Genomic DNA, 16,336 nt, shown 5'->3' on the forward strand with positions numbered 1-16,336 from the left:
CTAAATATAATATATAAAATGATGTTAAAATATGTAGTTAAAAAAATCGAAATTAAGTGTAACTCTAAAATTTCACTGTATAGTTTTAGTTATGCATGTAACTAATTATTTAGTTATATAAATCTGACATGTTAACCTATTAATACGATTATTTTAAAGTAAATCGACGCTTGGATGTTAAGTAACAAATAAAAATTGAAGGAAAATAAAATTTACAGAAAGTAAAAGTTAATTTTTGAAAGTTGAGATTTTATTACATAAAATTTTAAAAATAGTTGTATAATCATCTAGTGACTACCAAGATTTAGGACCTAAACATAGTTTACTTAGTAGTTTGCAGTTTTTCTAAAATTAAAAATAAATATAAGTTATTTTACTTAATTTAACGTAACTTAATAAATTTTTAATATAATTTATAAATTTAAAAAATATTTTTATTTTATAAAGTAAACAGACAATTGGATGAATATTAATTAAAAAGAAAAGAAAATTTATAAAGAATAGAAGACGATTTATGTTAAAAACAAAATTTATTGAGAATAGAAGTTGTTAGGGAAGTATCAAAATTTGATATTTTGATACTTTTAAATCAAATTATACATAATTTCGTTTATTAACAGAGAGTATATAGATTTATAAAAAAAACTCAAAACCCATGGGTACGTGCCAGGAAAAAATAAAGAACAGGACGTTGTATTGCTCAAAACCACTGGATACTTGTCACAATCTCTTCCCCTGTTTTTTAGAAACTGTGTACTCAGTGATGCCACTATATTGCTCCTTGCCCCCTGTTATGTGTATATAAGTTGGTGAATGTATAAGCACACATCCCAGAAACAAATCTTGAGCTACATTTTGAATTCTTCTTACTTCAAAATCACAGATAAACCCAACTCATATTCTAGTACTCTGCAACACATAAATTGAATAAAATGAGTAAAGCAGCAACAAGCAAAGCCTGGATTGTGGCAGCAAGCGTAGGGTTAGTAGAGGCGCTTAAAGATCAAGGATTTGCGCGATGGAACTATCCGATCAGGTGTCTTCACCAGCGAGCCAAGTGTAACCTTCCATCCGTTTCGCAAGCTAGAGTTCTCTCATCTTCAACACCACCTGCCTTGGCTAACAAGTTATTAAATAGCACACAAGACAAGGCAATGCAATCTGAAGAGTCACTAAGAAAAGTCATGTTTCTTAGTTGTTGGACTCCCAACTGATCTCACTACTCTCACGCAAACACTAACACTGTAAATTTCAACTGGTCCTAGTTATTCTGAAACTACTTCTAGTGTAATCGTATTGGGCTCAAACTTTACCTGGATCTGAATCAATCTATTATCAGATTCCACTCTTATTTTTATCACAAACAAAGCTTAGGGATATTACTTTTAAGCATAACCAACCTTTAAAAGTATAAAAGTAGAGTACAATTCTAAGTAGAAGTTGATTTAAAATTTAAACTAAGATGCTGTTACAGGGTCAAGAAATGCTGAGTACTGGTTCAGCTGATTAATCCTTGGGTAAAGATAGCTGAATAAACATCCATCTCATCTTTTGAAAAGCATAGTCCAATTTCCAGATTCCCATCAGAATCTCTGGATCCAACTAGTCCAAATTTTCTGAAACAACTTCATATTTAATCGGTTTTCCCCATCCAAAATCTGTACTGTAATAGTCGAATTTTGGTGATCCCGCAACACCAAACTTTCGCTGCCCTTTCGAAGCTTCAATAACATCGAAAACCGTTTCAAACCCTTTCAATACTTCCTCATTGTTTAATTTTCCATCGAGAACCCTTTTTATTTCTTTAACTGCATTCAGAAAGCCTTCTTTTTCTCCTACCAACTGGATGCTCTTCAGGCTACATCTACAACTCACGGCCGCATTTCCAAAATAATTTGATGGTATTGGTGGATCCAAACGTTCCCTGGTGTCCATCAAAAACACGAAATTTTCAACTTCATTTTCATCGTTCTTCTCCTGTCCTAGGACCAGGCGTGTCTTTGCCATGCAACTCCATACATAAGCACAAGCCACCACGAAAGTTGAAACGTAGGGAATCCGGGCTGTCACCAAGTTTTTGAGCCTTTGGATCTGGACACGATTCATCTTAAATGTGGCCTGAACCAATTCTTTACTACGCTCTCCACGAGGCAAAGCTTTAGAATTTTCACGTGCAACCCGTAAAAATTCTCTCAGAAAAATTGAAGCTATTCCCTTGGGGTCTTTGATCAAACTCCTGTCATAAAATGGGAGATTAATTGTATTATCATACTCGTCTACACCTATAAGTTGCTTCGCATTAATGCAAGCCCATGTCCTGATAAAATTGGACATAGATCTTCCATCAGCGATAACATGAGAGTTTCTGAATCCAATGCTGAATCCTTGGTCTGGAAACAAGGTCACCTGAACCGATAGAACTGGTGAACTCAAAGTGCTGTCATCTTCACATGTATTAGTATAGCCTCGTGGAAGTTCAGGAATAAGAGCAAGCAAATCATCAACATCTCGACTTTGATCACCAGATAGATGCTTGAATACTTGGGAAGCACTACCGCTAAATTCTGCTATTATTAGAGAAATTGAGTCGCCATTAAGGTACCTAATCACAGGGGTAATATTGTTGGAAAGACTTGTAGGGGTTATTAGATTACCGCAGAATGGATAATAATGTTTAAGAGTTGAGGCTAATGATTTCTTGAGATGAGGAACAATTGTTTGCATAAACTCAGTTGTAGAACAGGGGAAATCGTAGAAGAAAACACGGCTAAGGGAAGGCCAGTTAAGCCAAAATATATCGAAAAAAGTGAGATGTAATAGCTGTTCGGCAACAGAGTGATCAAGTGGTGGTGAAACTCGGCAATGCTTGAGAACAGTCACCATGTTGATGCCTGATGCATCAGCCATTTCTCCAATAATTATGTGATGCAGATCCCATCAGGACTATGTTTCCTTTAGACTGCTTAGAGCACACAAAACTTGAATTTTGATATGCTTGAACGGTCAGATATTAATAAAATGGAAGATATCTGCAAAAAAGTCGAGAAAAAACATAACACGTAGAAATAGTATAAAGTCTTGGATGTTGCTAGATAAATTATGTGCGCACATGGGGCGATTCACTACCCATCAAGCGTGTGATAATATCCCTGGCTTGCAGCACGAAGAACAGCTCAAAGCAATTTTTGGTGACAATTTTATCTGTCTCAGTTAAACCACTGGTATCTGACTTGACCCCTGTTTCTTATTATTGTTTCGTTTGTTTCATTCAAATGTCCTTCATAGAAAAAGCGGTCTTGATAGGGTTACGTTTCAAGATTCTGTGTTGTTGTCTGTTTTTGTTAAGAAAATCCCTTGTGATATTGCCTCGATAATTCATAATACGAGTCAATGTGCCAATTATGAGTCCATGCATCTACCTTACCCTGGTTTTTTGTCGAAGATTTTTGAAAATTTTCGTGGGTTGAACCCCTGTTTCTTGTCTGATAAAATCTCGGTTATTTTTTATTTATCAGTTTTAACTCAAAATGGTCTTATTGTTTCTGAGTCCAATAAACTTATATTTGATGATTCTCATCGGGGATTTGGTGGTTTGCCAAATTCACCGAATTATGCTTTTGACCTGTTTGATCAAAATACCAATTCAGTTTTAAACTCCTTGCTGGCTAAACTTAATGAGAACTCTGAAGCTTTAACTTCAATAAACCAACACTTTACTTACATAGAGTCCCTTGCTTCTCTCACATCCCAAGTGAGTATGATGTGTGCATCATATGAACTTTTTAATAAGCATGTGTGTCAGTTCCATGATAATATCAATGCACAATTGTTTGTTCTCCATGCCCATGATAAAAGGGTTGCGAAGACTATTGACTTTGAGTTTGGGACGATGTAAGAGGGGATGTGTTCAACTGCTAAGGCATGGGAGAAGGAGTTTGTTAAGTTGTTCTTCCAGCTGGGTTCCGAAACTAAGTTTCTATCTCCACAGCATTCTGCGATGCAAGACAAGGCTAAGATGCACTGGCACCGCAAAAAGGATTGGATATGAGACTGTACACTTGAAGAAATAACCGCTCATCTGCCTCTCTCAACTATTCCTCCTCCGCCTGTCTTTGGAATGACCAGTGAAGAGTACAAGTCAAAGATTTTTCTGTGGATGCAGAAACGTAATGGTAAAGCTCTTGACCAAGATGATTTTGATAAACTATTTTTGGAGTATGGTAAAGAACCTGTCTTCCAAGCTAAGAAGGATGCCAAGAAGGACAAGAAAGGCAAAACCCTAGTGAACGTATCTGACTCTGATTGAGGACCCTTTTTATGTGATGAAGGGGATAATTTATTAAGTTTATTTTCAATGAGACTGTTTCTTTGATGTTTGTTTTCAATGAGACTGTTTCTTTGATGTTTGATTATTTTCAGACTATGTTCCGTTGGTTTGATTTCTTTATTTGACTATGATTTTATGTTGGATGTTTGAATGTTGAACTTGGTTTGGTTTTTATGATATGTTACAAACCTGGAACCCTGGTTTAATGGGTGGGTTTGTTTAGTCTTTTATCCAGTTCATAATGTGATGAAGATTGTTTCTTTTATCCTTAGTGTCTCATTCATATATCATTGTCTCATTCATACATTTGTTGCACTTATATCATAAACTGTAAAATATATTATGTTGCTACTAACTATTTTTTACAGGGCTTTAAGTGTTTTTGATATGGGGGCTTTTCTGTTCTCTTTTTCATCATCATAAAAGGGGGAGAATGTTGGAACACAGGTTTATGATGATATGTTATCCCAGCAACAGAATGGAAGCAACAGATTGGAAGAGTCTGAGACATTGCAGTGTTAAGTCACTCTGTTAAGGTTTTTGTTTATCTTGTTTGACTGGATAACTCATTCTATTTTATCTAAAATAAACCTTATCTTATAAACCTTGTTTGAACTATTCAACACTTATCTTTTACCTGGTTTATCTCTTTCAAAGATAAACTAACAGATTATATTTCAAGACCTATTCAAACGTTTTTCAAACAAATCAGATTTCCTTATCCAGAGTTTGAAAAAACAAATATATTACATACATTGCCTATAAATACAACTCTTATATTCAGATTTGGAACTAATGCTTATACGTCTTATTCTTTATCTGAAATACAAACTCTTGTTCTCCATTCTTCTATTGAATATCCAGTCGAGAAAGATCATAGATTGAGTTGTAATTCTTATATTCATTCTTTGTAATGTGTATTCATATCAACTTGTGCCGGGTTGTGGCAAGGGCTTGATTTCAGAAGAGTAGCCTAGGTTGCCAGTTGGCTAGGATATTGCAGGTGTGCTAGGTAGCAAATGTACTAGAGAAAGGTTTCTTTCTGGGCTATCTTTTGTAATCAAGAAAAAGATTGTAAGTTTTTTTATTGAAGTTGATATAATACATTCTCTATGCTAGTTGGCATTGGGACTTGGATGTATGCCATAGACTAGGATTAAGGGTCGAACCAAGTAAAAACTCTGGTGTTCTGTATTGTTCATTTTATTTATTAATGCATTTACATTTCAGCAATTTATATTCTGCAGTTAATTGAGATTGTCTCATTGTCTGTCTCATTCGTAAAGTGTCTGTCCCATTTACAACAGAGATTGTCTCATTTGTCTTATCAGTTAGAATTTCGAATATATAAATTATGCCTTTGAATTTCATTTGGTATGAGGGCACGCCCCATACGAAAGAACGAGATACGAAAGTGTAAGGGAAACAAGAAAGCTAGGTGGAAGGTGTAAGAGAAGAGTATTTTCTATGATCTATGTCAACTCCCTTCTAAGACAAGCCTTCTCACAAGAAGGCGCACCATCAAGAAAATCCTAGCCTATCAATAAGGATGTGTTTTATTACAACAGGCGCGCCCTATTATGGTCATATACAGATTATAAGAAGCTAAAGATAGGGCACGTCCTAAGTTGCTGGTGGATTCTAAAGGCACAGATGGTTATGTGCAGATTGTCAATAACGATTGAAATTCTCAAAAACACAAATTTAAAAGTTATATCCATTGATTTTGGATCTAAAGCAACAAAATTTGAAATTACACATATACATACACAGATACATACACCATTTTATGTATATTATCAAGAACAGAAATGGGAGATAAAAAGGTAACATGACATGCAATGTGATTTACTTAACCAGAAGCCAGTCGTACCTTTTCGATTGGAGAAGAAGTTGACTGGAAGAGATTTGGAGAGTGGTAACAGAGAAGGCTGATTCCGAGGAAAATAATACCGCTGGGTTGGAAGCCTTTGGGTAGAAAGAGAAAGTAAAAAAATGGGGGAGTAAAAGTAAAAGAAAAATGACTGATTGAGACTAGTATTTATAGTAAAAGGATGACAGTTGTCAAATCAGTCACATCAATTGTGAATCCCCAATAATAAGGGGAACTGCTTCTAAACCGTTTGAACTTCTAGGATGCGCCTTATTGAAGGCGCGCCTTATTTGATTATTATGAAATCATTGAAATCTTAAGGAAAAAATTGGAAGGCACGCCCCGTTCAGGGCACGCCCTGTAAAAAGTATTGGAAGATTTGTTTATACAGATTTTGATAAAGGTGAAGGAAAATTCCAATCCCATTTTCAACAGCATATGAAATTTGGGGGGTAGTTGTTATGCCCAAAAATTGGTATAAACAATATTCAGATTAAGATTAATAAAATAGGCAAAATCGAAGGAGAGATGCCTAAAATTATGGAATAGATAAGGTAATCTGCCTTACAGAAGGAAAGTAGGTGCGCCCTATATGGTGAAAGGCGCGCCCTGAGCTTTGATGGTTGGAGTTGCTGTTGCTTGGCCCCATGCATAAAGGGGCGCGCCCTCAGCATATGGGGGAAGGCGCGCCCTGTTACTAAGGAAATGTGGGAATTTTCTGATTGAGTTTCCTCTTATAATAAGCTTTAGGGCGCGCCCTAGAGGGACAAAAGATTGTGTGTAGACTTCAACATAATTACTTGGACGGCTCTTTGGAAGATTCAAAGAAGACGGAGATTATTATTACTAACCTATTTGATGCAGGTACTCTATTGAAGAACTCCTTCTTGTAGCATATCTACAGGAAAGGCAGTGTCCGTGGTCGGAGACCTCCAGGGGTATGCCTGGACTGAAGACCTCCTCCTGTAGTCAATGGGTGTCCTCATTGGGGATGTGGGGTGAAATCTGGTGTGTGCTTTGGGAGCTCTGTCTCTGTAGTCAACGGGTGTCCTCGTTGGGAGACTTCGGAGTATCCTGCACTTTGCACCCAAAAGCTTAGGATCACTTGTCCTGTAATCTGGTAGGGGCTCCTTATCGGGGGACAAGGATGCGTCCAATATTTGGGGTGAACCATGGCTATACCTGCGTCCGTGGACTAGAGAAACAACTGGTAGCGGAGGGTTATCCTTGGACAGGGAGATGCCTCATCAGTGAAGTCTCGAAGCTGCGGACGAGCCTTGGGCCTTTGTGGTTGGGCCTCATCGGCGGACATTGCTAAAGCTAGTAGAAGACGGTTTCCAGTGGGTTTCCTACTGGGCCTCGGGATAAGAAATCTAAGCCCATTAGGTTTCTTATTCCCCAAGAACTACGTGGGCTTGATCCCCTATAAATAGAGGTACGTAGGCAAATTGTAAGAGGTCAGAAGCGAGAGCGCAAAGGAGCCACGACTAACCCTAAGCAATCTCAGCCCCAAATAATCACCACCACCAAACACTGTTCATCTTTTCCGACGAATACTGTTCATCGGATCCACCGATTACTATTCACGTTTCCGACGGAGAACCGTCATCACAGATCTTGTTTCCGACTGCGAACCTCAAATTTTGTTGCTCCCAAATTCCTCCGTCAACATAGGCCATAGATTAGGATTAAGGGTTGAACAAGTGAAAACTCTGGTGTTCTGCATTGTTCATTTTACTTATTACTGCATTTACATTTCAGCAATTTTTATTCTGCAGTCAATTGAGACTATCTCATTGTCTGTCTCATTCGTAAAGGATCTGTCCCATACACAACAGAGATTGTCTCATTTGTCTTATCAGTTTGAATTTCGAATATATAGGTTGTGCTTTTGAATTTCAATGGGAAATTCTGTATCCAATGTTGTATCCACGATCCAGAAACAACGTGACTAGAACAGATAAAACCGGAGATATATGAATGTTGTTGTCTACATCTGTTTCGGTACCACCTCGTGAAAGTTCAGGAACCGGAACAAATAACTCATCAACAACTCGAGCATGATTACCAGATAGATGATCAAATCCTTCGGACAAAGAGCCACTAAACTCAGCTACACTTAGTGAAACCGAGTCGCCCTTCAAGTGGCGAATTGCAGGGGTGGTACTGTCAGGAAGAGCTATGGGGCTTATCAGATTAGCGCAGAAGGAATACAACTGTTTGAGAGTTAAGGCTAGTGAATTCTTGAGATGTGGAACAAGTGTCTATTTAAAATAGACCTGTAAACTCGTTAGTGTAGTCTACTTTCGTGTCGTGTAGTTTTTTGTGTCGTGTACTCACAGTCCAAACATAAAATTGACCCATTTGGGGTTCGTGTACTTTCGTGTTGGTGTACCCGTTTTCGTGTCGTATTTCGTGTAAAATTAAATATTAATATTAATATAATTAATTAATTAATTAAATGTAAATATTAAATTTTTAGGTAAACTATATACAAAATTATATGAAATATATACATTTAAATCAATTATACTTACAATAATATAAAGGTATGCATTATTTGTAAAATATTCATTATAATTATACATATTTATGTTTACATTTATTTAATTAAATATTAATATTTATAATAAATTTAATATTTAATTAAAAATATATTTATTTCGTATATTTCATATCGTGTCATGTACTCAAAGGATAAACACAAAACCAACACAATATTTGAGTCGTGTATCTCGTGTCGTGTATCCAAAATGCATATGTAAACACTAAATTTTCATTTCTTACTCATATTGTGTTTTAATGTCGTTTGAAAAAATGCCGGGTCAACTTTAAAAGCAGTTGCAGAACAGGGGAAATAGTAGAAGTAAACACGGCCCTGGGAGGGCCAGTTAAGCCAAAACATGTCAAAAAAAGTGAGGGGTCAAAAATTCTAGGTGATAGAGAGATCAAGCGTTGGTGAAATACGACAGTGTTCAAGCAAAGTGACATTGTTATTGCCTACTGCGTTAGCCATTTCTCAGAGTTTGGTGTAATACAGATTCTTTCCTTGTTTCCTGCTATTTACTTGCAGTTGCAGGCTGCTGCACATCATATTTGAAGAGTCAAATATAAACAAGAAAAAAGACAGAAAAAAAAAGGATCAAAATAAAATCTTTAATGAAAGTGACTGAAAGTTGAAACAGTCGGTCATCCTTTAATCTTTATTTTGAGGAGGGGTCTACACTTTAAAATAATTGAGGAAAGTTACACAAACACTTAAAAAAAATCTGTTTTGTGCGTGGTTGTCCCATACAAATTTCAGATATTTAGCCAAACTCTTGAAATTGAAGCGTCTTTGTTTCCTGATGGCCCATAAACACCAAGTCCTGGGAAAGAGGGAAGGTAGGGAGGATACAAGCAAGCAACTGACACATACACATACTCTCAAAACACTATATTCATTGTGAAATCTATCAGATATTCTAACACCGTCAACTAAGAGAAACTTTGATGCAAAGTTGTAAAATATTCATACGCGCTATCTAGTAATCTAGTAATGTAGTATGATAATTATTGTTCTATTCTCTAGGTTTATACCATGTTGATGCCGATATGCAGGGAGAATCTAGCAAGGAGTATCCGGAGACACGTGTCTCTCCTAAAATAAAATTTTGTATTTTCATATCATTAAAATTTTTATTTTATTTTTTTATAAACGGTTTTCTCCGGAAACTTGATTCCTGAATCCGTCTATGCCCATATGTGTTTGCATACAAAACTTCTAGGGAATTAATAATTTTTCTGGGGACGTAGAAAACAATCTGCAGAATAGAGATTGAACTTGAAATAAAGAAACATATACAGTACTCATCTTTAACTTTTACTTAAAACAGAATTCAGGACTTGGTTAAGAAGAGAGTCTTTGAGCATGCAAACGGGAAGAACGCGCACTTAGAACTTTATTTGAAAAGATAAATGCCAATGATATGGAACTTCAGTCGAGTAATCCTTGGGTAAAGATAGCTGTGAAAACATCCATCTCCATTTTTGAGAAGCAAAATCCAAGTTCCAGCCCTCCCTCAGACTCGTTGGATCCAATGAGTCCGAATTTCTCCGAAACAATTTCATACTTTTTAGGCTTTCCCCATCCAAAATCTGCATTATAATAGTTGAACTTTGGTGATCCAGCAACTCCGAACTTCACCTGCCCTTTTGTCGCTTCATTACGATCAAAATACATCTCCAACCCTTTCAACGGTCCCTCATCATTGTTTATCTTTTCATAGAGAGCATTTCTTATTGCCTCGACAGCATTCGCAAATCCCTTTTCTCCTACTAATTGGCTGGTTTTTTGGGTAGCCCAACAAGGCACAATTGTATTTCCAAAATAATTTGAAGGTATTGGTGGATCTAGACGATCCCTGGCATCCATGGCGAAAATGAAATGCTCCTCTACTTGGTTTCCATTATTCATGTCCTGCCCTAGAGCCGCCCTTGTCTTTGCCATGCAAGTCCATACATAGGCACACACCACCACAAAAGTTGATACTCGTGGTACTTGGTCGGACACCGAGTTTTTGAGTCCTTGAATCTGTTCTCGATCTAAAATAATTGTGGCATCAACTAAGGTGTTCTTATCAGCTGCAGGAGCAAAAGCTTTTTCGTAATCTTTTTGGAGCCTGGTACGTAAACTATACTGCAAGAAAATTGAAGCTATTCCTTTAGGGTCTTTAATCACACTCCTGTCGTAAAACGGGAGAGTTTCTAAATTATCGAAATCATTTTCTCCATTGAGTTGCTTAACATTAATGGAAGCCCATGTTCTGATAAAATTGGACAAAGTTTTTCCATCAGCGACAACATGGGAAATTCTGTATCCAATGCTGTATCCCTGATCTGGAAACAACGTGACCTGAACAGATAAAACCGGAGATATATGAATGTTGTTGCCTACATCTGTTTCGGTACCACCTCGTGAAAGTTCAGGAACCAGAGCAAACAACTCATCAACACCTCGTGCATGATTCCCAGAAAGATGATCGAATCCTTCGGAATTAGTGCCACTAAACTCAGCTACAGTTAGTGAAACCGAGTCGCCATTTAAGTAGCGAATTGCGGGGGTGGTTCTATCAGAAAGAGATGTGGCGGTTATGACATTACCGCAGAAGGGATAAAAGTGTTTGAGAGTCAAGGCTAGGGAATTCTTGAGATGTGGAACGAGGGTTTGTTTAAACTCAGTTGTAGAACAGGGGAAATCATAGAAGTAAACACGGCCAGGGGAGGGCCAGTTAAGCCATAGCATGTCGAAAAGAGTGAGGGGTAAGAAAGTTTCAGTGAGGGAGGGATCATGTGGTGGTGAAATACGACAGTGCTCGAGAACAGTCACTATATTGGTGCCTGCTGCGTTAGACATTTCTCAGAGTTTGGTGCAATACAGATCCTTCCCTTGTGTTTTGTTTGTTACTTCATACTTGCAGGCTGCAGCACGTCACAATTGATTTTACTTTTGAAGATTCGTATGAAAACAAAGATGGACCAAAACCGTGTGTTTTCATTCGATAAGGTGACTGATATCTACCCTGTTTTAAAGCCGCCTATAAAACAAAGTTATATGGATGGGAGATTCGTATATCACGTGCCAAGCTCCATTTATTTAAAGCATAAATAGACATACAACTGCTCCTTAGTTTAATGCATTGCAAAACCATCAGCTAAACCCAAAAATTACTAATCTGAATACAAAGACAAAATTTCACATTTAATAAAACAGTAAAACTAAATTCATGTCCTTGCCTCTTGGATTTTAGACCAGGCACCAGGTGGGGTTGGCCAAAGTGAACGACTATTGTGCCATTTTTTGTTTCTTCCCCTCCGAAATAAATAGTCCCACTATCCAAAAAGTAACCCTTTTTTAGAGTATTTATCTAACATGTTATTCTGAAAGTCCGAGAATAGTTCAATCAACGATTAATTATTGTTCGGTAGAAAATTAAATTGATTAAACAAATATCAAGTGAAATATCAATTTTTATGAAAATTGGTTAAAAATCGGATTAATCAATCAAAAATCGGGTTAATCAGTTAAAAATCGACTTTCTCAGTAAAAGTTTTAAAAATATTTAGAAAAATAAAAAATTTAAATTTGTAAAAAAAAATAAGAAAAATAATATTCCCGTATACATATTGTTGTAAATTTCACTAACAAATATTGCAACATAGAGGCAAGTATATATAAAATTTAGCAAGTTCAGGCCAAGAAAACAGTTAACAAAACAAAGCATGTAAACAAAATTAGTAACTGAAATAACGAAGAGAAAAACGAAGATGTACCCGAAACCATAGCTTTCAAATGTGTCTGAAAAAATAATGGTGCACAGATACAAAACGCCAAGAAAATACCATCACAGTTGAGTCACCAGGCCTTGCTCGAAGCCCTGGCTGTTCTGGAAGAAAATATTGCCCCCTACCTGCTGCGTTTGGGATGCGTGCAATATCTTCAGCAGGATAAAATAGCTCGGAGTTTATGTTAACAGCAGCAACAAAACCTCTACCTCGACTAGCACCTCAGTCGCCGGAAAAATAACAGCACTTTGAACTTGTGTTTTTGGGAGAGAAATGCAGAGAGGGAGAAGAGAAGAGAATGTTGTGTGGTGTAAAAATTACATTCACTTTAGCCTCTATTTATAGGAGAGGAAAAGTGAAACTGTCCACACAATTAATATATGAATTAAACTGCTCCATTAATAAATAAAATCAAAACTGAACAAATTTTGAATTTAAAATATTTGTAACATTTTTTTCACTTAACACCCACATTATTATCAGATTTATATTTTAATTCAATATATCAGTTACAGATCATATTATATATGCATGTCAAAGTTCAATGAATTAGACCAAACCCACTAACAAAGTCCCAACAATAATAATAATAATAATAATAATCGAGTCACTGATAAATAAATTTGAATTAAAATATTAATTCTCAAATAAATAAAATCCTCGCCCAGGTCGCCTCGCGTATGCGAGACGCCGAGACATTCGCCCAAATCGCGCCGACCCGACCCGGTGCGGTGCGTGGCGTGGTGGCGGCGCGCGCGCGTGTGTGAAGCACACAACAACACAATGGACCATCACGTACCTTAGTAGTTGTATACTACTCATGTGTGTGATACCATATAAAGCACGCAACCCCCTTTATTTATTTAAATGTGGGACAAACATTCTCAAAATTCCAAGGTTTTTCAAGCTACTTTCAACTCTCATTTCATATGGATTTCATTCAGAAAAATCTTAAAACCATACATCAAAATTTAAGTTCAAATATCATTGAACAATTTTCAATTATTAGATTTTAGGATTAACATCAAGAACATAATTAAATTAAGCTCTAAAATCCTAATTTTCTAACACATAATTACTATTTTAAATGGTTAAATAATAAAATTTCTTAATTTTTCATCTCAAATTTATCTCAATTCATAAATTATATCTTAAGAAACAATCAATCATATGTACCCAATAGTGTTTGGTGAGAGTATAATTTACCCACCTTACCATCGTTCAAAAAAATGAAGAATTTGTTTGCTCAAAAGACCCCAAGTTTGTGTGTACACCAGATATGTGTTTTAGATAAAAAGTGATATATAATGAAATGTAAAAGTACATAAAAATTCAACACAAAAAATTTGATCATAATCTGTAAAATGAGACAATACATCATCCCATAATTTACTTCACAATTCACATGCTACTTATCTATATCGTGAAAGTGTTTGTTCATTAGATGAGTAAAACCCTTCTCGTTCGATCAATTTACTGTTAAATCCTTAATCGAATCGATCAACGTGACCAACCTTGCTTGTTTTCTTTATGAATTCAGGGGGTGGATATGAAAAGTAACTAAACATGATTATTAAATGATAACCGATAAATTAAACGATTTGATTAAGGAGGGTGATATGAGATTTAATTCATAATGTTGGATTTTGGCCTTGTTGCTGGCACGGAAGTTTCTTTAATAATATTACATATTTTAAATTTATTTGTATAAATATATATAATAATTATATTAGTCAATTTCTACATAGATCACGTTTTTGTTAAAGACCTCGGAGTCCACCTATATTCTTCAATCAAAACACTATTAAATATAATATTTAGTAAAGTATATTTTACGAATATCATTAATTTATTAAATTTTTTGAGAAATAATGTTAAAAATAACAATTTTTTGGTGTAAATGGTTGAAAATACTCATTCTTGAATTAGATGGCTGAAAATACCGTTTTGGATACGCATTTGACATTTAGGTATCCTGCTTTGTACTAGATATGCATTTGTCAAATGGGTATCAAATTTTTTTTTAAGATACGTATTTGGCAAATATGTATTTCAATGGTAATACTTAAACTACGAATGCGTATCAAAATTAATTTTCTTAAATACTCAATTCTCAAATGTGTATTACATTTACCCAATTACAAAATGCGTAACCAAAACGGTATTTTCAACCATGTGTTTTGAAAATGGGTATTTTCAGCCATTACACCCCAAAAATGGGTATTTTTAAACATCACCCATTTTTTGAAGATTATTTAAGTTTAATAAGTATAATGTAAATGTTCTGCAATTTAAACAAATGTTCAGTAAACCAAACATGTTTCGTAGAATAAAACATTTTGTAATGTTCCACATGTAGTACGTGTATGATATTCAAGATTTTGAATAAAATAATGATATTTGTAGAACATAAGTCATAAAATAATACGTTTTACAATGTTTTTATGCAAAATTATACTTGACGAACATAAATGGTCTCCATGATCTCCAACAAAAACATGGTCTTCATAGAACTTGACTCATAATTATATATGTATAATAAAAATAGTAAATTAATTATATATATTATTATTTATAAATGAAAATAATATCAAATTAGTTTCAATTAATGACCCAATTAATCATTCTGATTAATCCCGATTATCATATTAATCCATGGACGATACTTTCACCGATTAAGTCCGATTACCCTTTTTCACGACACTAATCTAACATAACAAACTCAGGTCTGCAATTTTGTTTTTCAGAAAAAATAACTATTTTTAGTTGTAGTTCGAGAAATAATGCTTTAATTTAAAAAAAAACAAAAAAATAATGCAAAAGGCACATAGAGTAAATATCACTGATGATTTTTTTATAATCGGGTGACTAATAATTTACCACACAAATAACTTAATTAATTTAATTTTAAATAATAATAAAGCAAATAAAAGGCTCTAATAATTTTAATTTTTTCGAAATGGCGAATTTGTGATGACCAAATCATATAAACTTCATTTTAAAAGCAAAAAATAATTGTGAGAGCAAATAACTGACCAAATTTTGTGTTGTTATTTATCTCCAGTCCTGTTGGATATTCAAGGGAAGAAGAAGATAAGACAGCACAGACTTTGTGAGTTTTCAGACACTAAACCCACCTTGTAATTTTGTAAGGGCAGAGTGTATAGTTAAAACTCAATGATGCATTTCATGAGCTAAGACATTTGTCAAATAATTCAACTTAAGATCGACTATGCAATAATGCAATGAACAAAACACAGTTAATCTACACACACAAAGTCGCTCAAACAAAACATATTACAAAAAAACAAAGCATCTTTTAAGGCAGGACAAATTATGTAACAATGAGTTAAAGATGATAAAACATGCCTCAGTAAAACCCGATAATATCATATGAAATGTAGCTTAACCAGGTGGTTCTCCCTGTAAACAGGGTCCTGGCTCCACAACACCTCGTGCTAGTGGATTATTACATCACAGGCAGTAGATACAAAACAATTTAGTATATCAATGGCATCTGCACAAGGAGATCAAACTCACTTTTCACTTTTCAGAAATTAAAAATTGTACCGGAAAATAAATGTCTGTAGGCTCAGACAATTTCAGCTTTATCAATCAAGAATTATCTGAAGCAGAACTGGCATTAAAGCTATGTTATAAATCATATATAACGAATGGGAAAGTGAAGCTGTAATTAAAAATTACAAATCCTTCAAGATGAATTGTGTATCTCTGAGGGGGACTGTGGGGAGACCGGGGGTTTAAGGTTTGTGAGCAGATATATATATATATATAGATAGATTTAATACAGC

The 16,336-nt window shown here is 35.2% G+C and overlaps 3 protein-coding genes and 3 non-coding genes across 6 annotated transcripts; 1 reads left to right on the top strand and 5 right to left on the bottom strand.

Moving 5' to 3' along the window:
• Window positions 1–846: 846 nt before the first annotated feature.
• LOC141697999 (uncharacterized) lies at window positions 847–1,349 on the top strand. Its single transcript, XM_074502587.1, has one exon. It carries the CDS (start codon window positions 933–935, stop codon window positions 1,212–1,214), a length of 282 nt encoding a protein of 93 aa, XP_074358688.1. The 5' UTR covers window positions 847–932; the 3' UTR covers window positions 1,215–1,349.
• Window positions 1,350–1,422: 73 nt separating this feature from the next.
• On the bottom strand, window positions 1,423–3,376 carry LOC141697997 (anthocyanin 5-aromatic acyltransferase-like). The gene has a single exon (XM_074502586.1). It carries the CDS (start codon window positions 2,905–2,907, stop codon window positions 1,603–1,605), a length of 1,305 nt encoding a protein of 434 aa, XP_074358687.1. The 5' UTR covers window positions 2,908–3,376; the 3' UTR covers window positions 1,423–1,602.
• Window positions 3,377–9,992: 6,616 nt separating this feature from the next.
• On the bottom strand, window positions 9,993–11,782 carry LOC141697292 (malonyl-coenzyme A:anthocyanin 3-O-glucoside-6''-O-malonyltransferase-like). The gene has a single exon (XM_074501586.1). The coding sequence runs from the start codon at window positions 11,593–11,595 to the stop codon at window positions 10,177–10,179; it is 1,419 nt and encodes a 472-aa protein (XP_074357687.1). The 5' UTR covers window positions 11,596–11,782; the 3' UTR covers window positions 9,993–10,176.
• Window positions 11,783–15,561: 3,779 nt separating this feature from the next.
• On the bottom strand, window positions 15,562–15,669 carry LOC141699137 (small nucleolar RNA snoR97). The gene has a single exon (XR_012565622.1). It is a non-coding gene; the product is annotated as a small nucleolar RNA snoR97 (small nucleolar RNA).
• Window positions 15,670–15,891: 222 nt separating this feature from the next.
• LOC141699131 (small nucleolar RNA Z278) lies at window positions 15,892–16,006 on the bottom strand. The gene has a single exon (XR_012565616.1). It is a non-coding gene; the product is annotated as a small nucleolar RNA Z278 (small nucleolar RNA).
• Window positions 16,007–16,110: 104 nt separating this feature from the next.
• On the bottom strand, window positions 16,111–16,200 carry LOC141699130 (small nucleolar RNA Z223). The gene has a single exon (XR_012565615.1). It is a non-coding gene; the product is annotated as a small nucleolar RNA Z223 (small nucleolar RNA).
• Between the last annotated feature and the right edge of the window lie 136 nt (window positions 16,201–16,336).

This window comes from Apium graveolens, chromosome 11, assembly GCF_009905375.1.
Source record: "Apium graveolens cultivar Ventura chromosome 11, ASM990537v1, whole genome shotgun sequence".
NCBI lineage: Eukaryota > Viridiplantae > Streptophyta > Magnoliopsida > Apiales > Apiaceae > Apium > Apium graveolens.